General features: G+C 38.1%; 1 protein-coding gene across 1 annotated transcript; it reads right to left on the bottom strand.

Annotated features, from left to right (window-relative positions):
• Nucleotides 1–9,754: 9,754 nt before the first annotated feature.
• Nucleotides 9,755–15,120, bottom strand: LOC116258895 (auxin efflux carrier component 4-like). The gene is made up of 6 exons (XM_031636342.2): nucleotides 13,632–15,120; nucleotides 12,640–12,934; nucleotides 11,489–11,574; nucleotides 11,234–11,391; nucleotides 10,507–10,583; nucleotides 9,755–10,394 (listed from the first exon to the last, which is right to left on the bottom strand). Exons 1-6 carry the CDS (start codon nucleotides 15,094–15,096, stop codon nucleotides 10,328–10,330), a joined length of 2,148 nt encoding a protein of 715 aa, XP_031492202.2. The 5' UTR covers nucleotides 15,097–15,120; the 3' UTR covers nucleotides 9,755–10,327.
• Between the last annotated feature and the right edge of the window lie 9,466 nt (nucleotides 15,121–24,586).

Genomic DNA, 24,586 nt, shown 5'->3' with positions numbered 1-24,586 from the left:
ATGTTAGGCTAAAAAGCTATCACACTAAAAAAATGTTCATACTCCAAAAGGGTATCCACACATAAAAATTTTGCATGCTACACTAATCTTAACCTCTTAATCAAAGAGAAGGCCCCTTCTAATTCATCGTGATTCAGAGCTCGTTAATGGATGCATGCAATTCTATTGCACAAGTAGGGAGGTTCGAAGGCACAAGCTTCTCCACCTTCTTCCCTGATTTCGATGCACAGGAACCGATGGGCAGTCATCACTCTTGAAAACAGTTTCTCTTTTTGGATCTACTAGATCTTGGTAGGTCCACATAATTACAAATAACATGTCGGAGTTTTAAACGGTGAGGTTTTTCTAGTGTATAATACGGTGAACTTGAAAAAAAAAAGAAAAATGTACTAACTTTTTAAAAATTTTAAAAAACTAAAAATATGAAAAAAATAAAATAATTGAGAAACTAATAGCACATAAGTTACAAGATAAGTAGATTTACAACAAATAAAAAATAAAAAATGTTTAACATTAAAAAAACTGAAAAAAGTAAAAAAAAAAAACTCAAAAAAATGCATTAAGAAACACATTTTTTTCGTTTTTAACATTTTTTTGAAAAAAATGTGTTTTTTTTAGTTTTATCCTGCCATTTAGTTTATCGCATTTTTTTTGCATTTTCTTTCGAAAAAAACGCTTTTTCTCTGACTGTGTCTATGATTTATATGAAGTTGGGACTGAATTTAAATGGATTTAGGTGATCCGAGTCCGACCCATTTGAGTGTCCTGTAGCCAAAATATCCTGGTTCTTCCACCGAGGCATGAGCAACTGCATGGCGGCGACTCCAGACTTCTCTTTGAGCTGTTCTTTCCTCCCGCTGTAACATCCTGCACTCCTCTCAAGGGCACGAGTGTGAAACCAGAATGAATGGTGCTAACCAAGAACTCCGGCATCAATTATAAAATTTCCAGCATTATAAAATGTGAACCTATACGATTTTTTATTTTGTTAAATGTTACAAGCATTTATTAATTCATTTTCTAAATAAAGAAAAGAACGACTGATAAGGTGATGCTGTCAGCGATCAAGGGATCGAGTGGCGACTCCGGATTTGATGAGCTTAGTGTGTTGGAACCACTTTCACAACCTTTTAAATTATCCATGTTGACACTGATTAATAGATAGGGATGTCAATATATCTAATTTGGATTGGATATAACAAGAACCAGAAAAGATAAAAAAAAATTAATATTCAATTAAGAAATTGGATCAAATTCAGATTTAAGAAATGACAACTCATTAGAATCATATTCAAATTCAGATATAAACATCCGATCAGATTCAGATTCAGGTAGGATTTAGTTTTAAATAAACATCTTGCATCCAACGCAACTAGATTTGGTTTAAAATTCGGAGTCGGATTTGGATTCTGAAATCAGATTTTGGATTCAGATATAGATATAATTTTTCTTTATTGGCGTTTGGATTAGAATTCGAATCCGACTATGTGAGCAACTTAAAAAAAACCGATATGGTTAAGAGTACATCTGATTTGTTGACATCCCCATTAAAGGATCATTTCTTAGTTTGGCCAAGCAGTGAGAGAGATATAGTTTCTTCCCTTCTTCAGTATTAATGCCTGCAAGCTTCGATCGGCGGTGAGGTTATGAATAACAAGCAGACCTACAAGGGCGAGTAGTTTACAACCGGCCAGTTTTGAGCTCAACTTTAGTTTTAAAAGGAAAATCAAGTCCCCAAAAGTGTTTGGATACACAGTTTGGTTCAAAACTGGGTCTTAAACTAGTTAAGAAAATGCTGGTTCAAAGCCTACCACGGTTAGCAACATTTAAAACCAAAGTTTGGCCCAAATTGTGCTGAAGATTTCAGAGCGTTGCATTGTTAGCAAAATTTTAAAGCCAAAAGTTGACCCAAATTGTTCTCATGATCAAGTTTTGGGCCATACTGAAACCTGATTTGAAATCTAGGTTTCCATTAACATTGGTTTTCCTAGAACTCCATTTTCTCAACTTGTCATCCAAACACTACATTCGGGTAGCTCGGAAACGGTGGAACTTCTCTATGACTGAATGACGGGAAACATGCCATACATGACTTGGAAGCTGTCTGTCTTTCTCTAACTAAAGGCACTTTTCCGTCACAATTTTATTCTCAGAGCAGAAACATGCGCAACTAATCGGATACCGATTGAAGATCAGAATTACTTGAAATTAGAAGTCTAATTCTTTATATTCGAAAACAGTCAAGAAACCAAAGCAGAAGAAAATATCATGTTCAAGTTGGTAGTGTGTATATATAACCAGGGAAACATGGAATTGAGCTTGAGTCTTCATCTTGACAGTCTTCACAGTTCATCATTTATCCGCTACAACTTTTTATACGGCATAAGAAGGAAAGCCAGGATTTGGTGGACATATCCCATTCTCTTGCAACCAAGCACTGAAAATGCTAATCACAGGCAAGGATTCAGTTTGATTAACTAGGTTCTCGCTCACAAAATGATGCTGCAATCAAATTCCTTACAGAGAGAAACGAGGATAAAACTGTTCTCAAATATAAAAGCCTTTAACCAATCGCATATAGTTATAAATGATGCTGAATGGAACTTCTAGCTTAGTGTGTCAAGGCGCAAAACGAGATAGAGGGGCGGATGTATACTTTTGATTCGAACCACATACTTCTTATGTTTGTTATTGTGCTTCTCCTAGTTTTCTTTAGAAGTGAGTATCTGAGCTATATTTTCTTGCCCCTATAAGTGTTATGGCATAGCACAGCAGTCAGCTTAAAAGATCAGAGATGATGCATCATTAGTTTGATTTTTATGGATGCTACTCCTGTAAGTAATGACATGCATGACTTTTTTGAGTGGAAATATCTTTTCCTATGTTTGATGCTGCAGGGAAAAACTGTATGAACAGGGGAAAATTTCTTTGATGCACAGTATTTTTCCTGGTGCATCAACAAAGCCTAAGTTACAAAGCAATCCTAAAAACTCTTGAGGTGGAAGAAAGGAGGGATGACTTTCACTTCTCGTATATCACCCGAGCCATCCTCACCCCAAAGTCATACCAAAACAGATCTTTCATTTATATGGATTTTCCAGATTTTTGTTCTCTCCCATCGATCAAGGGTGGCCCAACACTGATGGAATAGTCATGGTATCAGAGCACTAAACTTATATGAGAAATTTTGAGAAAAATGAGACAAAACATGAAAGTTTTCATCACCATTAAATCTTTGTCGAGAAAAGCAGTAGCAGGTCATGTGCTGTTTTAGCAGCAAATGTCCCAGTTCAACGGCACCGTACGTGCTTGCTACAAACATTTGGGCCTTGAGGCATGAACACGATCAGCACCGCGAAAATAATTGGCAAGTTTCCACACGCACGTCGAGATTCATTGGAGTCTCTACTTGATACGTGGCCAAAAGCGATCAGTATCCGTCAGAAAATGCGACATTTTTCATAAGCAAATCTCCTAAAGTCAAGTCACAGCGGGGCACAATAATTTACTTTGTGGGCTCATCACTTTTTGGAGTGGGTGAGAGGGATATTATCATCAATAAAAAAAAAAAAAAAAAAGGTTTGAACAACGCGTATGAAATATATGTCGGTAAAAGTCATTAACGTTTAAAACCAAATGTCCGTAAGCATAAATTTTCACCGATGTTCTCGTCGCTCAAAACCAACCTGTACCAACGCGTGGACTATTGTGTCGTTGAAGTTGAACTTTTATCCACGTCCAACACTAAACGTCGGTAAAAGTAAAAAAAACCCATTCAATCTTACTCACACGTTGCGGTTCTATTACGGAAGTCCAGCTGTGTGCATCGATAAAAAGTACATGTATCGATATAATGTTTAACGACTCGAAACTCTCTCTGCATGTTGAAACTTACCTTCATCCAAACATTACTGATGCAAGCATCATGTGTCGCTGCGACTCTACTATGATCGACGTGTTGACTTCAAACGCCGCTAATACTTTTTTCACCGAAGCGCCTCGGATGTCAGTAATGTTTACCTCATTAACACTATGGATGTTTTTAAGTTATGTCTTTACCGATACGCTGGTCCGGTGTGTCAATAATGATTTTTACCGACACTCTCTTCTCAAACAGGAAACGTTGGTAAAACCATTAGCGACGCACATCTTTGTTTTCTCAACATTTTCCGGCCGTCGATAATGCCTATATTTTTTTGTAAAGAATCTTTTTTCCATTTTCCTAATACTGCTGACAAGCTAATGACCCTCTTTCCCAATATACATAAGGCCTCATTCATCCCTTGGTGGAAGGTAATATAACAGAGTTGGTAAAGCAGCATCAGTTCTTTGATTTTTGTTGTCTAGTCGGCTGCTTCCGAGAAACAGCACTTACCTGTATCAGTATGGGCTGCGATATCTTCAAACTGACAATATCCTGAAAGCAATGTCTATTGTACAAGAGTCAAAGGTGACTGGCAGAAGAAACTTATCATGTGACTTTATGCTCACCTTTAAGATAGAACATCACATGCATATGCAGCGGCCGCAGAAAATTTCTGGCACTGACTTTGGCGGAGGTAAGTTCCGCTAAGCAGCAACAACTTGGGTTATTGCGAATCTGAAGGTATAGTTTAAGAAACGAAAAAGAAACCCGAAAGTGTGTATCAGAGCCAGGATTTTTTCAAAAATGAGCACTTGAGTTGGCAACATAAGTTTGGTGTGGACATAGCATCTAATTTTTGAGTCTTGACAATGTGGTCTTGAAACGCTATAACAAGATTGTAGTTGTGCTCATGTTGGCAATCGCCCACACCAACCAGCAAGTGGCTCCGCCGTTGGACCTAGGTCGCATGCAATTACCTAGACAAGTTCACTTGTGGTTCAGTAGTGGAGCTACAGTGTGGCTGGTGCGAGTCACACCAGTTGAAATTAAACCCAGATCCAATTACATGTGCGGTGTCCACCTAAAATTCAGGTCCCTGGATCAAATTGGCCCTCTGAAAAAAAAATCTAGCTCCGCCATTAATGTGCCGCCACTAATGTGGTTCTAAAGATATGTATGTTTGTGTGCATGTCAAAAAGTGCGGATCAATAGTATCTTTTTCCTAGATGGACAGCATGTGGTTGTCATTGTTTTAGCATGACAAGGAAACTGCAGATCAATAGTTCTGAAACGAGTGGTTAACAAGTAGCTAGAGTTTCACTTCAAGAGGGACAAGACATGCGTATCTTACGGTTTAAGCACTGTTTTTCCCTACAATTCCGCAAGAGACAGAGGAAGCAAACATCTTAATTCTGCTTTCCGGCCAGTTTGGTCTCAATAAATTTCCTCTGTCGCGTTTGGAATATTTTCTTTCCCATCGCAACCCAAATGGTTGCCTGCGATCACAGTGATATGAATAGGATCGCAGCAGTTGCAGTTCAGATCGAGGCTGTAGCATCGGCTTCTGTGCATGTCCTATTGGTTTCAACACCGCTACGGCTTGTATTGGCCGATACACGTAATTAGCATTTGTTTATTTTTCACTTTTTGGTTTAAAAATAATTTTAAAATCGTTTAAATTGTTTTTAAAATTTAAAAAAAAAAAGAAAAATATATCCGTGCATGTTGATTGATGCAGGCGGATGCGGTATATATCCTGTTAATGACGTTGGTTGAAATAATGGCTAGGAGACTTCACATGAGTTATTATCATTTTTTAATGTTAATAACGATGAAAATTTATCGTTTTAGGGAATTCTCATCTTTAAATGCATGACTGATTTGGTTTCAGCAGTTGAGTTCTTGGTTGAATGTACATGAGTTTGGTTTTCTTTAAATTTCATTATTCTATCTTGTAGGGGCTATTTGAAAGTTGAACACTTTGTAAATATTTTTATAAATCTACCTCAAAAATTAAAGCAGGTTTATAAAACACTCACGAAAAGTTTCATTTGCCAAACAACTTTTTAATGTAGTCACCAATTTTTTCTTGTTATATTATTCTGCGTTGATTCCCTGATTTTGCTTCATTAATTTGCAATTTCATCATAATTTGAGAACATTATTTCAACAGCCATGATGAATTTTGGACTCTTGAAACAACATGTTCAGAAACTCGTCCATCTGATGAATAACCCTGTTAATGATCAACATGACACACAACAAAAGTTGAGTGGTTGAATTATAAATTCAACATAGTCGAGGAGGGTTGGTGCAACAATCGGGACAGGAGCCGATAGACAGATATCTAAATTTTTATGACATCAACTCTTTGTGTTGTAAAAGGAAGTCATTGACCTGTAAGATGAAGTAGAAGCAACAACCAAGGTGTCAAAAGCAAGCCTTGTACTTTGGACAGATAAGGGGTCGGATGGAAGCTTCTCCTTTCTTCAGCGGGTGAGAAACCTACTCAGCCAAACTACCATATTTTAATTCAACTTATGCAGCTCATTAGCTGCTCATGAGAGAGAGAGAGAGAGAGAGAGAGAGAGAGAGAGAGAGAACTGCCAAAAAACTAAACTCAGAAACGTCCAAAGAGATCGTATAAGGCAAAACAAAAGAAAATCAGATACAAGAAGTAGAGAAGAAATGAGAAGCTATATTCGACCTCCAAAAGGTCTTCACAATAGCCAGAATTTCAGGCCGGCGAGTTTGCAACATAAGGTGGAAACTAAAACACTAGAAAGAGGACATCATCGCCAGCGATCCAAATCTGCCACCACAAGACACATAACTGTGTTTCCCAAAGAAATCGCAATCGCTTGGACTTCCGTATGGCGACAGTCCGCAGATAAGATCACGCACAAAGAAGATAAGGAGAACACTAGAGCTTCACGATGATACCATGACATGAAAAAATCATTGGACCTCATTCCAATTTCAAACTAATTGATAAGAACTTTCCACAGCCCGCTCACCAAGGACACAACGACAAGAAAGGGGTAAACCCCAAGACTACAAGTTGACATGAGTCTGACCTTAAGCAAACACGGAGTCGGGTCCAAGGCAGGGGCCACCAGCCCACAAGAGTCATGTAAGAGAGAGAGAGAGACTAGGAATTATCAAATAGTGAAGTTTGGGAGAGTTGGCAGTTTCCGCTACTTTCGATTGATCAGGCTTCTATTTGGCCTTCTTTGTCATAATCAATCGATTCAATAGATATTTGACAGCATTAATTCTATATGCTCCACTTGTTCGTGATGTCATATTTTTGTCCACATATCAATGGCAAGAAGGTAGGACTCAATCTTTTGGTTCGTCTTCATTAAAAAAAAAAAAAGATAGAAAATTTGTCCAGTGAAAGCAAAATAATGGCGCATGAACACACACACACATGTATATAATAGGTCTTTTATAAATTCAAGGCCATCAACCGTTAAGAACAAGTAGCGTTCTTCAAACACATGAGTTCTGAAAATTGCTAAGACTTGTTTTTAACATGCATTCTTTGGACAAAGAAAATATGTTCTTAAATGACATAGTTCAAGAATACTGTGTTTTTCGTTTGATTAAGCATGGTCAGGTGATTATATTTAATGTTTGATGTAATTGATATCGAAGAAAGATAACTGCCATCTTCGATTCTTGAATAAATCTATGAATGCCCCTCTGAACTACTTGTCTCACGAGAGCTCCTGTGTTCGAACTTGCAATTTTCATGAGGGCGTCGGTCTTGATTTAATTCAATCTGCATCCCACTCAACAACTTTAAACAAAGTTTGAATAAAGTTTCATCTCTAATCATGCCTGCAACTTGGAGGAAAATTCTTTGAACTTGATTTTTCCTCTTATACGTCAAGGACTCATCGATAGTCTATCAGACGTTAAGAGTTTTGACAGCCTCCTTGCGGAGACAAAAAAAATTGGTTGGAAAGACACTTGTTTAAAAATATTCATATCTGATAGTCCCTCCCTAGGCAGCAGAATTATGATTTCGAAATTCTGATTTTTTTTCATCCCTTTTTGGGGCGTAAACATAAATTATTTAATTCTTAAACTTTAGAATATTAATTTTCTTTTCATCAAATAAATTATTTTTGATTTTACAATCAAAATTTCAAACGTAAAATGAAACTTGAACTGGAGTTTTCATTTCAATTCCACTTCCAGGTGAAATCTTAATTCTGAAATTTTGACTCTAGACCACCCAAAGCCCTATAAGTGCTGGAAAAGCAATGCTCCAGTAGGTTTTCAAATGCCAGATTTCACTGATTTGAGATCCTTTGAGAACAGATGTGTTCCAAACACAAACGTAGCCTTTGAGTCACATTTTCGTAGAAAGCGTTTTGAGTCCCAAAAGGTAGGGGTGAACAACATGTCGAGCTACTCGAGCTCGACTAGTTAAAGTTCGACTCATGAACGACTTTGAGTTGAGTCATTTGCTTAACAAGTCAAGCTCGAGCTCACGAGTGGACTCGTTTAAATAATTGAGTCGAGTTCAAGTTCTCTGAACTCGAACTGTTAAAGCTCGACTTGACTCGAAAATTATGTGTAACGTTTTTAAATATCTGATTTGTTTTTTAATTAAAAATTGATATATTGACGTTAATTAATTATATAAGTTTTTACAAAAGCTCGTTCAAGTTTGTCGAGTCTTAATCGAGTCGAGCTCAATTTATGACAAAATAATAGTCCATATATTCAAATGAGTATGTCGAGCATTAATCAAGTCGAGTTCGAGCTCAACACATAATTGCAGAGTCGAGCTGCTTCTGTTGAGCTATTACCAAGCTCAAGCTACTTCTATTGAGCTATTATTCAGCTCGAGGTTTCATTAGTCGACCGAGTTTGAGTTGACTCAACTCGGGCTTGACTCTGCTTGTGTTCACCCCTACCAAAAGGTTGCCTTGCTTATGCGGTGCATCGGCGCCCTAAAACTTACCCTGAGCTCGAGCTCAACACGTAACTGCCGAGTCAAACTCAAGGTGCTTTTGTCGAGAGCTATTATTGAGCTTGCGGTTTCATTAGTCGAGCCCAATTCAAGCTGACTGAACTAGGGCTCAACTCACTTCATGTTCACCCCTATCAAAAAGTTGCCTTGCATAAGTGCATCGGCGCCCTAAAACCTACATTGAGCTGGAGTAACTGTTGATGGGCCCCTGTTCAGGCATTTCCATAAAAACCCGAGTCTCGATATGTCCCGTGAGAGCATATACTTTTCCTTTTAGAATTCCATATAAAAAGAGACTTGAAACCGAAAATTTTACAACCAAAGCGAGAATAATTGCGAGGGCGTCATGTGGAAAAACCAATCACGTGGGATGTTGGAATCCCTTTTGAGAGCTGTTATGATTATGACAGTAAGGAAACATGGAATGTCTCTTTTACGGTGGTCCTTGGAAATGGAAAGCTCCAAACTTTTTCGCGTCAAAAATAAAAAACTAAGAGACCCAGCCACCAATTTCTTTACACTTTAGAAAGAGAACTGAATCTCAGTCTCCTGTCCAATGAAGCTTTTTCTTAGCTCCGTATTTGCCACACGCTAGCTGTCAATTAATTACATCTTATATGTCACAGTCATCAACTATTATTTTCATTTTAATTTGTCGACAACTTACTAACGCGTCTGAAATAATAATTGTATGATCTGTTAATAGAAATTATATATGTATATATAAAGGTGAGTGAGATGAGAATCATCTAGTCATCTAACAAAAGTAGTCTACAAATGAATGATTGAGAGAAAAATAATATATGAACTTATATTATATGACAGAAATACCTGTCACTTTTTTTCTTGTTTTTCTATAAACCATTCATCATGTTTAAGTGACTCAAAAAAAATCACAGTTACTATTCAATATATATATATTAGATATATATGTAGATGATCTTTACAAATAACTCAAGTAACTATTTCTGTTTATGCTGATTTAGCAATTAGCACAACTCAAAACAATTTTCTCCGTCTCCTATCGTGACAATCCTCAGTATTGATATATGAAGTTAGATTCATTTACAATCCAAAGATAGAGAAGGCCGGGCATTTTTCTTCGCTTAACACCTTTCTATCTACTGTTTGAGCCACAAATTACATGCTGTTTGACAATTTGGTGAACATTCATCTCAATCTCTTTTTCAAGTCCCTTTTTGGTTTCACACCTCAATCAATGGATCTACTTTCAGAACACTTCTGTTTGTTCCCAGCGACCAGAAACGAAAAAAACTCACTGAGATGATGTTGCTTCGATAACTTTGCAGGAAAGAAGAGTTCTCCACCCTTCCAAAAAGGAAAAAAGGAAGCCGGCCGGTGTTAGTTCGTCCTCTTCGATAGCCCATACCCTCTTCCCTGCTGGAACTTTTTTTTCTCTACTTCTTCCTCCTCTTTTTCTTTTTCTTTTTTTTTTTCTTGCCAGTATTCCTTTACAACCCCAAGAGTATGTAGTAGACGAGAGTGATTGGTAAAGCAATCAGCATCCCGAATATGACTCTGCATTTCATCATCACAAATCCGGGAAGGAACTACCAATATCAGGAATTTGCTTGAAATCGTTTCCTACACTAGAAAAACCAAACACGGGACATGGGTTTCGAGGGATTACGCTGTACTCAGGATTGCTGGATGAACATTGTATTCTTTAGCAAACACAAAAGGAACGATGCCTTGAGGAAGAGCAGCCTGCACAACAACCAAATCTAGAATCTTGAATTCCGGGGCAAGCTAGAAAATTCTGAGTAAGAGGCACTGGGTATAAAATTTTAAAATTTTAATGAGCACTAATAGATAAATGAGAAAAATTGTTCAAAAAAATATCAATATAAAAAATAAACTTTTTTTTGGGGGTCTGTAAAGCAAATTGCCCACAGGGAGCCCATACCTGCTTTTGCCTCTGCTTGAATCTCATGTATGGGATTTCTAAAGCAAACACTGAGATCAACTAGTTGTTTCAAATCTTTGGTGACATTCTAAAACCTTGTTATTTGGATTATTTAGGTGTCATTAAAACTGCCTTCAAAGAAAACTCAGTTTCGACAAAACCAGATTTTGTAAGAAGAAGGGAAAAAATAGCCACCCCTTCAAGTTAATAAAAGAACTGGGTTTTGGGTGTGCCATCATTTTCAAAACTCATTAAAAATCTTGCATAAAACAAAATTTTCATAAAGCCGGGTTAGAGGAGGGTGTCATCCAGATGCCCAACTTTACAAGATTCCAAAAGCAGCCAGGATTTAGAACAGTAATGAACTAATGCAAGTGAAAAGTATAAATGTTTATGGCATAATCAACAGGACAGTAATTAAATTCTGCAAGGAAAACAAGAGTGAAGAGACCTGAACGATGGCAACGTGAAGTAGAGAACCACGGAGACCAACGATCATGGAGGCGGCGGCCATTACCGCAGGGCCAGTGAGGAACCTGACGGCCATGGCAAATGCCGCCGCTGAGTTTCCGCAGGCGATGATCCTCGGTTGCAGAGCCATGAACAGTCCTACAAGACATGGGCAACACAAAAACCGGAAAGCGCACTCAGCATGGCATTCGAAGAGATTCCAAAGCACAGTGGAACAGTTCACGTCATCACATACCCAAACTGAACATGGCCATCCCCAGACCTGCGTCTGACAGTATGGAAATGGATTTTCCAACTATTTTAGGCATTGACACGTGCCACCTGATCACAAACAAATGAAATTTAATAATGCAGATATGAAGTATACACTGACCTAGATTATTACTGTAATGAAGATTCAATTACTTGAATTTTGTTTCTTTTATGCAGCTGATCTGCATATTGGGGTTCTACAGGCTTCGGCTTCTTTAATTTATTACCGTAAAATGCGCTTGCTGTTGACTTCTTTCAACCTAAAAGTTGGTGCACTCTCGTTGGCAAGCATGAAGAGAACATTCGTCAGTTGAGACGTCAGTATTAATTTAGCCTGCAGGTCCTAAATTCAAGGATCTAATGTGCTAGAAGCCTTAAAATTAAGAATCTCACATCAGATTGAAAGTGTGACAGAAGATGCATTTTTTTTTTTTGGGTTTTTACATGAACAAAGTGTTTCGCATGAAATCAGATTGGGATGGGTAAAAGAAGTGCATTTGATCTTTTTGATGAGTGAGCATTAGGCTAGCAACCTATATTTCAAATAAGATTTGAAGGCCCAGCATTCTTTCTATCTATCTCTAAGGTCTTAGTGTGTCGAGACTTGGTGAACATGGTACACTCTTCAATTTAAGTGTCGTGCTTCTACCTTTTACAACTCAAAAGAATACAATTCACAAACTCATTTGGGCATCTTCAACTTTGGTCCGGATGGTAGGATAACGCTCCTGCTCACTCAAAAAAACAATGAATCTCGATTCCTTTTCTTCATAAGCAACTTGGCAGCAATCTAAAAGCTTTTCATTTTTCCTCTAAATTGACAAGGTAATCTGAATCTTAAACTCGAAGCCCTAGAGCTTAGACTACATCAAGCGTCATTGCATATTCTAGAAATTGAACTCTTGGCCTCCTATCTACTAAGAGTTTTATCATCTTGAACCATGTAATCAGATGGGTTGAGTTGGTTCATGTTCTTTTAATGGCGGCTGTCCTCCAAATCCCTGCCTATTCCATGGGCGCTCCACCTCCATGAGAAAAAATAAAGGTGCCAACTGGCAGGGATGGGACTCAAGGCCCATGTTCAAAGTTCAAAAGCATTTAATGGAATGAAAATGACAGGAGAACTGAAATTACCTAAACGCAATAAGTGACCAGATAACACCAATGAGACTGGAGTAAGTGTTTGGATTGCGGATGAGTTTCCTCCACACCATGATCAGGATGAGCCTGGTCATGACGCTGGCAGGCGGCATCTGCTTGTTGGCCTTGGAACCCTCCTCCTCCAGCGTCGGATGGAGCGCCGCCGCGGAGTTGGAGCCCAGTTTGCAGAACACCGGTCCGTCCCTGGGGACGGAGAATGTTTCCTCTCCTTCCGCCGGCGTCGACCCTCGCTTAAAGCTGAAATTCTCAACGGCAAAATCCTCATGCTCTGCAACATAATGGAATTAATTCACTGTCAGGAAGGAAAATACTACTGGTTCATATGCCGGGAGTTAATATGGTGCTTGTTTTCAGTTTGTTTTGTCGCCGGAAAATGAGGACCAGGTTTTATGAAAATTGAAAATTCGACAAAAAAGGATCAGGGAATTGTTTGTATGAAAAGTGACTGCGTAAAATTCATGTCGTTATGTTCATTTTTGCACCGAATCCGTGCTCTACTCACTTCCGGATAAAGCGGCTCGAGGTGGGTCCGACTCCATTAATTGATGCTGATTTACAGCATCCGCCGGAGACGGGACCAAATCAATTAATCACCACTGAATCATGGTGATTTTAAATATCCACCGTCCATCTTAGTAGATGAAGGGCTAGATCCGACCGAATATGACCTGACTCAAACTTTCAATCTCATAAGGCTTATTTTTATCTTGTGAAAACAACATATATCATTAAATGTCATTCATTTTCTTTTCTTTTTCAACACTTGGATTCGTCCAAACTCTGGTGAAAAGGTGAATTTGGAAAAGAAAGTAAAAAAATTTAAAGAAACATTTTCATAAAATGAAAAACTTGGATTCGTCCAAACTCTGTGAAAAGGTGAATTTGGAAAAGAAAGTAAAAAAATTTAAAGAAACATTTTCATAAAATGAAAAGAAAAGGAAAGATGGGAGCGCTAGGTCCCTCACCTCTGTGTGCACCATTTGGTGAGTGGTGGTCTGGAATCAACATGCGGATCTCCTTAGCACCAAGATCGCCACCGCCGGATTTATGCTCGGTACCGTTGAAATCCTGCCCGACGAGCACGTGTAGTCCGCTGACTTCCGACGCCGGCGAAGCGCTTGAGCTCCAGACGAACATGTGAAGCTCCTTGGCGTCATGGTTCGACGGCCGGCTTCTCTGAGGAGACCTGACCTGCGGCTGCTCGTAGCCGCTCCTCTTCTGAACCTTCCCGGACGACCCCGAATTATCCGCAATTGCGCCGGAAATGGAGGGAAAATTATTGTTGGTATGGCCTAAGGCGTCTGGCGGGAAGGAAGAGAAGCCTTTCCCTGCGTGGCCGTAGTGGTTTCCGGCGGCGCCTGGGAAGCCAAGGTTTGAGGGATTCAGGCCGTGCTGCTCGTCGAAGTTCGACGGCCGCGGAGTGGGCAGCGAGTACATCTCCGCCTGGCCGAAATTGGAGTAGCGGGGATGTGCACTACCCCCACCGCCGCCCCCCATGCCGGAGTACAAATCAGCAGGGTTGAAGCTGGAGCCACGGGGAGTGGAGTGCAGGCTGTAGATCTCGGCGCCGGTGAGGTTCGATGGCCGCGGAGTGAACGTGGAGAAGCCCATGGACCGACGGGAAGGCGAGAGCACGACCGACCGCGACGACGTCGACTTCCGAACTGTGACGTGAAGCTTGCCGTCGTCGCCGACCTCGGCCTCCGTCTGCAGGAACTCCCGGCCATCAAGCGAGACGACGTCGGAGTCGACCTTGAAGGAGACGATGGAGGCCGCGGTCTCCGGGAACTGTTCCATGATCAGAATTTTGGCGCCCCGATACTCGAAGAGGAAAAGGAGGATGGTGTACCAGATGATGCACTGGAGGACGACGATCTGGACCATGAGGCTGCCGGAGTACTCGCCGTACATGGCGATCAGGAGGGGGATGCCCATCACCAGGGTGTTGGGGAGCGTGGAGAGGGAGAAGATGGTGATGGACCAGTCTATGTTGCCGCGTGCAGAGAGATTGGACCAGAGGGCGAGGAAGGCAAGGATGATGGTTTTCTGCAGGGTGTCGGCGGCGATGAATCGCAGGTTCATGGCGTAGGGGTTGTTAGTGGAGATGAAGTGGAAGGAGAGCAGCGGCACTGCAAAGACGGCGACGAAGCGGTTGATGCCGGAGCACTGATCCGGCGAGAAGATCTTCCACCACCTCACCGAGCCGTAGGCCAGGATCATCGCCACGTACAGCGGCACCACCGCCGTCAGCACCGTGTACAGATCTCTCCACGTGATCATCTTCAACTTTCCCCTCCTTCCTCGCTTCCAAATCACCTGCCAAAGGAAGAAATCGAGAAAGAGGGCGACAATACTGGGCACAGTGGAAGAGAGAGAGTAACAGGAGGAGTAGAGAGGGTGCTCTTTGTCTGCCTGTCTATATATATACATATATATATGTAACACCTTTGAAGTATGTTGCTTTGCATCTGTTCTTAATCAAAAGTTATTATCAGTTTATAAGAAGAATGAAGAATTACCAGATGTTGTCAATGATTTCAGTTCATCTCTTTGCTCACTATCTGTAAGAAATATTTACTGATGTAAAAAGAATTCAATCGTTTGAATTAGGCCTTAGTTGTCAATGTCACGGCGACTGGGCCCCTACTAAATCCCACCGCTTGATTTCTGCCAACGATCTATTTTTTCGTTTTCCTCTATTCAATGTTCACTTCTAGGCGATTGACAAATTTCTTGCCAGCCTCATTCCTGTGACCAGATTTGTCTTCTCGTTAGTTGGTTAAATGATTGATCCCTTAAGTTGAATTCGTCCCTTGAATTATTTGCCTTTCAATGCAATGAGACAAGCTCCATTCAGTTAACAAAATGACATGAAATATTTTTGTTGAGCTGAGCACCTTACTATCATAAGAGTTGTAACGTTTAAACTATTTCTTAGAGTGACAATTAAGGGTTGTTTGGCAACAGTAAAACGTAATTTCTGTCTTCAAAAAATGGGACAAAGTTTGTCCCATTTTTTTTAAGTAGATTCATGAGACAATATGTTATTGTTGTCAAACAACCCCTTCAATATTCTTGTAAAAGATTGAATCTGATCAATGGTGAGAATAGCAGCAAAAGAATCAATGTTGAGCATATATATATTAGCTTCTGTATTATAAGCATTACCACTAGAAACGGTATGCAAATTATTGGAGGAAATCGTAACGGGCGTCAAGTTGAAGACCTTCTTAGTCCTCGCATTGAGCAGCTTTAGCTTTTACATAACGTTGATTTCACAGTGGTCAGATTCCACATGGGTTTCTTGTTAAGAAGGTGACTCTCTCACACACTCCCTTGATGCACCCAGAGAAGAGGAAAACAAAAGAAGAAAAAGATGAAGATTCATCGATTCGATTCAAGTGGTTCAAAGACAATGTTCTCCTACATCCACGACAAACAGTTTTTCCACCGCACCGACGATTACAAAGTATAAGAAAAAACCACCCCCTCATAAACATGAGATCGCGGCAAAACCTGTTTATTAGGGAAGCCTGTCAAGTATGGATCTTGCTCCACTCTCCAACATTTAATTTACAAAGAATTTCTCATTATCCAACAGTTAGGCTGACAAGTCAATCCCTATTACCATCCCGTGGATTCGCAAAAAATGCGGCAGAATTCAACAATGTTTTATTGTTGTCAAACTACCCCTTAAGATAAATATCTGAGTTTGAACTTCCCCAATTTGGCGAAGACCAATTCTTATTCAATTGACATCCAACGCAAAATGGGGTACATATTCTTTGTGTCTGCCTTTAAGTAGTGCACCCCTTTATGTTAACTCCATGTCTTTTGCTTTCTTTGTTGGCTAGACTTAGATAACTATTACTTTCAGCCCTTTCTGCTATATTCTTGTCTCATTTTAACTTACCTGCCAGTTGGGTTTGTTTGAGAATGTGGCAGATTCCATTATTTCTCCAACTAAACCAGTTCGACAAACAAACAAGAGAATCACTTTTCTGAATTTAGAATTACGAAAACGATTTCTCATAGAAAACTGTCTTATGGGGATGCAATTAAATGGTAGAATTGAATCTAGTGCAGCCATTTACCATGTTTGGGTGCGAGGAAATCTTATTCTGAATCAATATCGAATGCATCTAACATCTATTTCCGGAGCTGTTTGATGGCAAGAAATTATTTACTCGCTTTGGGAAGAATTTTTTTACTCCCCTTCTTCGCCTTTAGAACAAGAAAAAGGTTGGAATTTTTTTTTCACGGAAGGGTAAAATTTCGCTTTGTTTTGTTTCCTGCTGTACATAGAGAAGAAATTTCACCCATTCAGGACACCATAAAGTTCCTTTTTTGAGTTGTGTGAACCTGGGTAGTGCAAATAACAGATATGCAAAAAAAAAAAGACAGAAGTTAATTTATTTTGGAAATTTTTCAAAAGGAAATATTTCTTTTGGACTTTTAATATTTTCCTTCTTTTTTTCGCAAGGCGTCACTTTTTACTGATAAGGGATATTCTGGTCATTATACCCCAAAGATGCATATTATCTGCCACAATGCAATTTCATGGTTCCAATTGAATCAGCCTTGGGAAGAATCTTTTAGCTCCATTTTTTACCTTTAGAACAAGAAAAAGGTTGGAATCTTTTTTTTTCACAAAAAAAGGAGGTAAAATTTTTGCTTTGTTTTGTTTTATGCTATACAGGGAAGAAATTTCACCCATTCTGGACACCTTAAAATTCCTTTTGGGAGCCATGAGATGCCTCTTCAACGGCGTCATGTCAATCAGTAATAGTTTTAGCAAAGCAACCAGATTCACAGTGAGTTGTGTGCATCTGGGTAGTGCAAACAAACAAACAGATATGCAAAAAAGAAAAAAAAAAGCCAGGAATTATTGTATTTTGAAAATTATTTAAAAAGAAGTGTCTCTTTTGGACTTTTAACTTTTTTTCACTTTTTTTTTTGCGGTGTCACTTTTTTATTGATAAGGTGTATTATGGTCATTATACCTTCTTGACATACAATTTTTTTTTGGGTATATAGGAGTGGTTTAAAACCACATGAACTAACTATAACACAAAATCAAGCTACACCAATCATATAATAGCTTTGTGTACCAAGAGATGCATATAATCAGCTTTGAACCAGATCGTTTCATGTGTCACAATGCAATTTCATGGTTCCAATTGAATCAGCTTTGCAAAGAATCTTTTAACTCCCCTTTTTTGCCTTTAGAACAATAAAATGGTTGGAATCTTTTTCTTTTTTTCACAAAAAAAGGATGGCAAAATTTCACCTTGTTTTGTTTCATGCTATACATAGAGAAAAAGTTTCACCCAATAGGACACCTTAAAGTTCCGTTTTGAGCGTCATCAAATGCCTCTTAACCGACGTCATGCGATGGGTAGTTACCAACGGATAATGGTTTTAGCGACGGAAGCAGATTCAAAGTGAGTTGCTTGCACCAAGGTAGTGCAAACAACCGGCATGCAACGGAAAAAAAAAAAAAGCAAGGAGTTAGTGTATTTTGGAATTTCAAAAAGAAATGTCTCTTTTCGACTTTTAACTTTTTCATTATTTTTTTGGACTTTTAACTTTTTCATTATTTTTTTTTGTGAAGAATCTCTTTCTGCTAATAAGGGGTATTCTGGTCTTTATACCCACCCGATATAATACAATTTTTGGTGCACAGGAGATGCATATAATCAGCTTTGAACCAGATTGTTCTATCTTCCACAATGCAATTTCATGGTTCGAATTGAAAGGGCAGGTATTGATGTGACTTAGAACTAATTTGAGCACCCTGCCAGACAAATTTCAACCCCCCTTTCTACCTGTTTGACTAAAACACTCAAAAGATTCCATGAAGTATATATAACAAGGAGGTAATTAAGCTCCATTATGATTTATATATCGGAAAATATTCTATCATTGTCGTTTTAAGAGATAAGATTTGGGAAACTTATCTTCCTTTACCAACATTTATGCTTGTTTATTGAGCTATCAAGTGAAACTTGAAGTTGAGTTTTTCTAGATGGTACTGAAGATGTCCACTCAAAACTGATTCAATCACTCCCCAAAAGTGCGGAGCAAGAAATTTTTGGCTAACGGATATTGTTGTAGAAGTTTTCATTTCCTATAAGACACAACATATATAATTTACCTACTGCTTTATCAATCAAAATATTTTTTTCCTTATTACTGTGAATACATTTTAAATGTCTTGCCTATTTTTCTGTCTAATATAGATGGTAATAGGCTCGAAACATTGTCACAAATATCCTTTATGGAAAAAATATTGTTGAATTTTTTTTTGGGTATTTTTTGACGAGGTTGATTTCTCAAAAAAATAGGAAAAATCTTGGAAAATGTTTAAAAAAAGAAAGATCTTAAAAGTCGTAGATGAATAAAGCAAATGTGAAAATAATAACTACGAAAAAAAAACTAAACATCACCCAAATTGTCATTATACAATATACATTGATAGAGCCAGACCTTTATTCATATGTAGAAAGCTACTAGCTGGTCTGCAAGAGAGCATGATGTCATATATTGATTGGGAGAGATGTTTTTCATTTGGCTCTTGGACAATAATCCATAGGGCAGAGCCAAGATTTTTTTTTCTTAAGGAGTGGGTCAAACAGTTCAACCTCAGAATCTGAGTATGGTCAAACTAACCCGAATCCAAACAATACATTGCACAACTAAAACTGTTTAATTTTTTCAATGTTTTTTTTTTCAATTAACTAGGGTGGGGCCATGGCCTAAGTGGCCTCCCCTCCTCCGCCCAAATTATCCAGGAAATCAATTTAATGAAATCCGGTAAAGAATTGAATCAGAATAAAGGGTCCCGAAGCTAAATGGTGCAAGATGCTTTGGATTTCTAGATCTATTCTAAGAGTCTGCCACATTACATATTTAGCTACCTTTATTAGACCTCCAACTGAGACAATATCTCAAAGATTTATTTAGCTTCCAGATGCTCTTTCTTTAGTGAGGCAAAGATCAGCAGTATATATTCATTGGACCTCATGCCCAGCTTGTCACTTGAACATTTCTATTTTAGTTTAAAATTTAATATACACTAAAGTTGGACTTGCCCATATTCATTTGGCATTAATCACTCATACCAGTTGTTCTCTTTTTTAATAAACCTTTTCTTTTGCTAATATCCATTTAACTAGAAAATTACCAGAAAATGCAAAAAAAAATACATTGGAGAATTAACCAACTCTTAATCTTTTAATTTGAACTAATGAACTTAATTCGGTGAAATGAACTAGATCTTCTAAGCAAAAATGATGCCTTGGAACCACTCTTGGTTGTACACGAGACGCAAAACCACCTCCTTCTCCTTGCACACAAGGTCCAAGGGTAACTTCGAAACTTGAGCGGTCATATAGTACACCCTTCAACTTGAAGAATCAAACTAAAAACATATTGTCTGCAATACCCTCAGATTGACTAGCTATACTACGCCCTTCAGGGCCCTTGCAGGCACTTCTGGTAACATCAATAATTCATAAGAAGCATGCATGTGGCCCATGTCAAAATTAATATTTTTAAAAACCTTACGAAACTTATCTTTACAACTAGAGCTGGCGAACTGGCCCTCGAACCCTTTCCCACTAAATGGGCCCTAGATGTTGTGTCCTCAAAAGGAAGAGAAACACTTCTCTCCCTCTCTACTTTCTCGTGGCATGAGGAGACATTGCTTTAGATTGAGGGGTACTTTTAGATGCTAAGTGGATCGGTATTGTCCTCCTCTCTCTCTCTCTCTCATACATATATATATATATATATATATATATATATATATATATATATATATATATATATATATATATATGTTGTAAAACTGCTGTGAGGTGCACTGACTGTATGTGTTGTCAGCTGTTGGCAACTTTTTGCCATGTGAGCTTAAGGTGCTGCCAATGCCAAAAGCTTAAAATTCTCCATAAGAATCACGAGTTCGAATGCATATATGTACACTTTTCATCTCATATATGTTTAAATTCCAACTTTTTGAACTTTTAAAATTTCAGTACGCAAACAATAATAATCGCATATTGATTCTTCAGTGTCTATACAATAAACACACATCTACACACATAAGTTAATTTATATACGCGAGAGAGAGAGAGAGAGAGAGAGAGAGAACATTAAAAAAATCAATGATCACTATTTTTTTTCTTTTAAAAGCAGTAATAAGTGCTTATGAGAAGAAATTGAAATATTTATTTATATTGTGAAGAGAGAGAAAGAAGCAATGTCGTTCATTTATTCTCCTCCTTTGCCCTGCCCTGCAATGCAATTGGGGCATAATCACCTCAGCCACTGAATTTTTTTTTACATTGAAAAAAATAATATTTTTTAATTACGTAATATATTTTTTTGTATTATAATTCAGTTTGGTTCTACCCGGATCCAGAAATCAAACTGCCGGCCCGCTTCTGAAGAAAATCTTGGCTCCGCCCATACAGCGGCCTGTGTTCCATCACCACGCCACGTCCGCCTCATCTTTTGGGTTAATTCTGCTTTGCACTCAACAATATCATCATCATATTCTTAACATTTTTTATATTTAATTTCTTTCATAAATTTTAAGAGTAACCAATTAGATGACTTCACGAATTTGACCAAAATGTTGATTTTAATCATAGATATAACATACATGTGGAGTTGGATCGAGGGTTTATGAGAAACATCAGATTGGCCCAACACCATTAATTAAACATACGTTACCTGTCAAATGAAACAGGTAGGTCCGGTCGGTAGGCTCCGGCTACCACTCGTGTCTAGAAAAGATCCAGCAAACATTCAACGAAACAGCACGATGGCTCGGTGCAATATCATATTCACCTGTCATTATGCTTGTTACTGGTTATATATCTTTGGTTTACAGTTCGAAGAAGCGCCGAAGCAATCTATCGGATCCTAGTGGTTGGGCCTGATTATGTCTATCGGATCCTAGTATCAAGAAATTAACTTTAACAGATACGGCTTCAAGGGGCATAGCGTAGTTGGTTGGTTTAGAAGTCTGTAAAGGAATATGTTTCTAGTTTAATTCTCATAGGTGGTAAAATGTTGTACCTAACTTGAAGGATGTTCTGTTTCCATTATTGACGGGAATTGTGGGGTGTTGTTAGCCTCGTGCTCAATTGGATCGATTGAAAGATCAAGGAAATTCACAACATGGAGTTCAAAATTTTCCAAATTTGTGAAATTACCGCATTTTGTGAGGATTATATACAACATGTTTTCGACTTGACTGAACGTCATATGCTTATCAAGCGTATGATAGATTATCTCATACCCTTTCAAGATAATTGTGAATAAACCTCTCGATTATTAATCATCTAAACTTCTTGTTATAGTACTTTCCACCCTCAATTCTTGCTCCCACAACAATACCCAAAGGAGTTGGCACAGTGGAGAAGGTCTCTGCCACCGTCCAGACAATTATGGCCGGCTACCGTCAATATTAATATTCTTTGTAGAAGCTGAACTATCATGAGGTAGAGAGCTCAAATTTCTCTTCTCTCATTCATTCAGGGTTTTCTTCATTATCCAAACAATACCTTTAGTATAGTGCAACTCTCATTGGTTATCAGTTCAATTTTTATAAGAGTTACTCCCTTGGATAGCAAATGGTAGCTCCGATACTATTTTAGAGTTGAAGGGAATAACTATAAGTTCGCTAAGGTCTTGGAGCAACCTTAAACCTTGAGCATACCCACAAAAAAATGTTTTTTTAAGCAATGAAAACGTGAAAAATAAGTCAACTGAATAAAATGGTAGAAAAACACGAATGAAACATATTCTTCTGCATTTTTTTATTTTAGGTTTTTTTATGTCAAATTGTTTGTTTTCATTTTTTAATTTTTACTTATCTTTTGATGATGTCTTATTGATTTCTCATTTATTTATTTTTTCCGAATTTTTAAGATTTTACTCACCGTATTATATCCGACTAAAGTTCACCGTTTAAGACACGAAAATATTTGTGACTATGAGTCCCTGGGGGTAGGGTGATGAGCTTCAACCTTTTTCGCGGCATCTCTCTCTCAAACAATTTCTTCCGGTGCATAATCTATGGTGCAAAAGTTCTGAATTTCAGTCCACTTCTCAACATTCATGTTTGATTGGTTTGACATTGTAGTAAGGTGCAGCCACCTGCAGCGTCTTAGATTTCTTATCCAAGCTATGAAACACAACTTAAAAGAAGGACAAAAAAAACATAAAGAAAAAAATTGGTCTAGACCCAAAAAAGGGAGAACACTTTAACTAAAGATACCAAATTCATGCATCCAGTGTTGCTTCTTTTCTTTTCCTCCTCCTCCTCTGGTGCTTTATTTTTAGCTTATGATACAATAGCTGTAATGCCAGTTCCCACAAATTGCCTTGAGAAATATTCCTTCTTTCTTTTTCTTTCATCTTTTTCTCTTTTTGGCCACTGATGGATCAAATGACCAACAAAAAAGAAAGAAGAAATAATACATTACATTCTGATTGGAAACGGTGAAAGGCAAGGCCTGGGTTCTGTGGCTGCCCATATCAGGCGGCCCCATCCTTTACCATTCACGTTATGGAGTCGTCAATCCTTGAAATGGCAGCGACGGTGACGCATTTTTTGCGTCCTCTATCGCAGTTAAATATCGTGACATAAAAGCTATGTACGTTAATTTGTACAACTCACTTTCGTGTGCCATTAAAACCATGTCGGAATGTAAACTTCGTTTTCACGTTAAGTTGAGCATTTTAAAACCAGTTTTGAAATTGGATCCGAAGTTGAAAACAAGTGTTTGCAAGCGAGTTTAATCGAGGTGAACTTGATTTTCACGTTAAAGTAAGTTTTCTAAAATTAGTTCCCCAAAGAATTACCAAATTTACGTACTACTACCTCATAATTTTTATTTATTTATATATAAGTGGAGGATTTGATTGCCATCGTTGGAACTACGAGTGGAGGGGAGGGAAAATTTTTAAAATTTATATGTAAATTTAAATTTTTTTATTTTGGTTCTTGTTAAAATTTTAAAACTATAGTTTGATTCATTTAACAAAAAAATTCCTGGCTCCGCCCCTAGTTGAAACCTCATTCGGATCAAGTTGAGTTCACAATCCAGGTCGAGTCTAAACTCAGTTGAAATGTAACTAACATTCCAAGGTGCATGCGTCTGCCCTATGATTAGTTGGATTTCGGATTTGCTTTTAACTGATTATGCAAAAAAAAAAAAAATCATTTAAGGTTGATGGGTTAGGCCGGCCGCACTGGTATTGCCTAGATCGATTCGAGCTGGACTCGGCATTTGGATGACACCTCAAAACCAATTTTTTGGAGGCAAAAAATGGTTTTCCTTCCAAAACGTCATTTCAGATGTGTTTGAATGAAGGCTAGTTTTGCCACCACTCATATTTAGCAAAAGGTGTTTTTTGAAATGGAGTTGAATAACACCTGGCAGGCTGTTCACCTAAAAAAATATGTTTTGGTCATATTACCTAAGCACAATTATTTTTTCAAAACTTATTAAAAACAGAACTTTAAAAAAAAAAAAAAAAAAAAAAAACAGCTATCATAAACCCCTTTTTTGAACCTAGCTATCATAAAACCCCTTTTTGTTTTTAGTGTATCATCCAAACGCTACCATGGAAATAATCCGGTGTTCATCCTGACTATGAAGATATAAGTTGTCTTGGAGAAACAGATCTGGCACATGAATCTAAAAGGAAAGCTTTATAAAAACCTGCTCAAATTCTAGTGGTATAAACAAAAACAAAATTTAAGTTTGGATTTACTTTATTTAATCTTTCTTTTGTATGTATGTGTTATTTCTTGAATATGTTTTCGTGTACAACAATTTCGGAGTACTTACTTTTGTCTAATTATATTGATAGGTCTTCTCTAACATGTACAGATACACTC

The sequence above is a fragment of the Nymphaea colorata genome, chromosome 8, assembly GCF_008831285.2.
Source record: "Nymphaea colorata isolate Beijing-Zhang1983 chromosome 8, ASM883128v2, whole genome shotgun sequence".
Classification (NCBI taxonomy): domain Eukaryota; kingdom Viridiplantae; phylum Streptophyta; class Magnoliopsida; order Nymphaeales; family Nymphaeaceae; genus Nymphaea; species Nymphaea colorata.
This window is presented reverse-complemented; position numbering and strand designations above follow the sequence as displayed.

What these genes read in the sequence shown, in the direction of transcription:
- LOC116258895 (XM_031636342.2), bottom strand. Translation starts at nt 15,096, where the DNA reads ATGTATATATATAGACAGGCAGACAAAGAGCACCCTCTCTACTCCTCC. An exon ending in TGGTCACTTATTGCGTTTAG is followed by an intron (nt 11,575 to 12,639) that starts GTAATTTCAGTT and finishes GTTTGTGATCAG; the next exon opens with GTGGCACGTGTCAATGCCTA. An exon ending in GATGGCCATGTTCAGTTTGG is followed by an intron (nt 11,392 to 11,488) that starts GTATGTGATGAC and finishes CATGTCTTGTAG; the next exon opens with GACTGTTCATGGCTCTGCAA.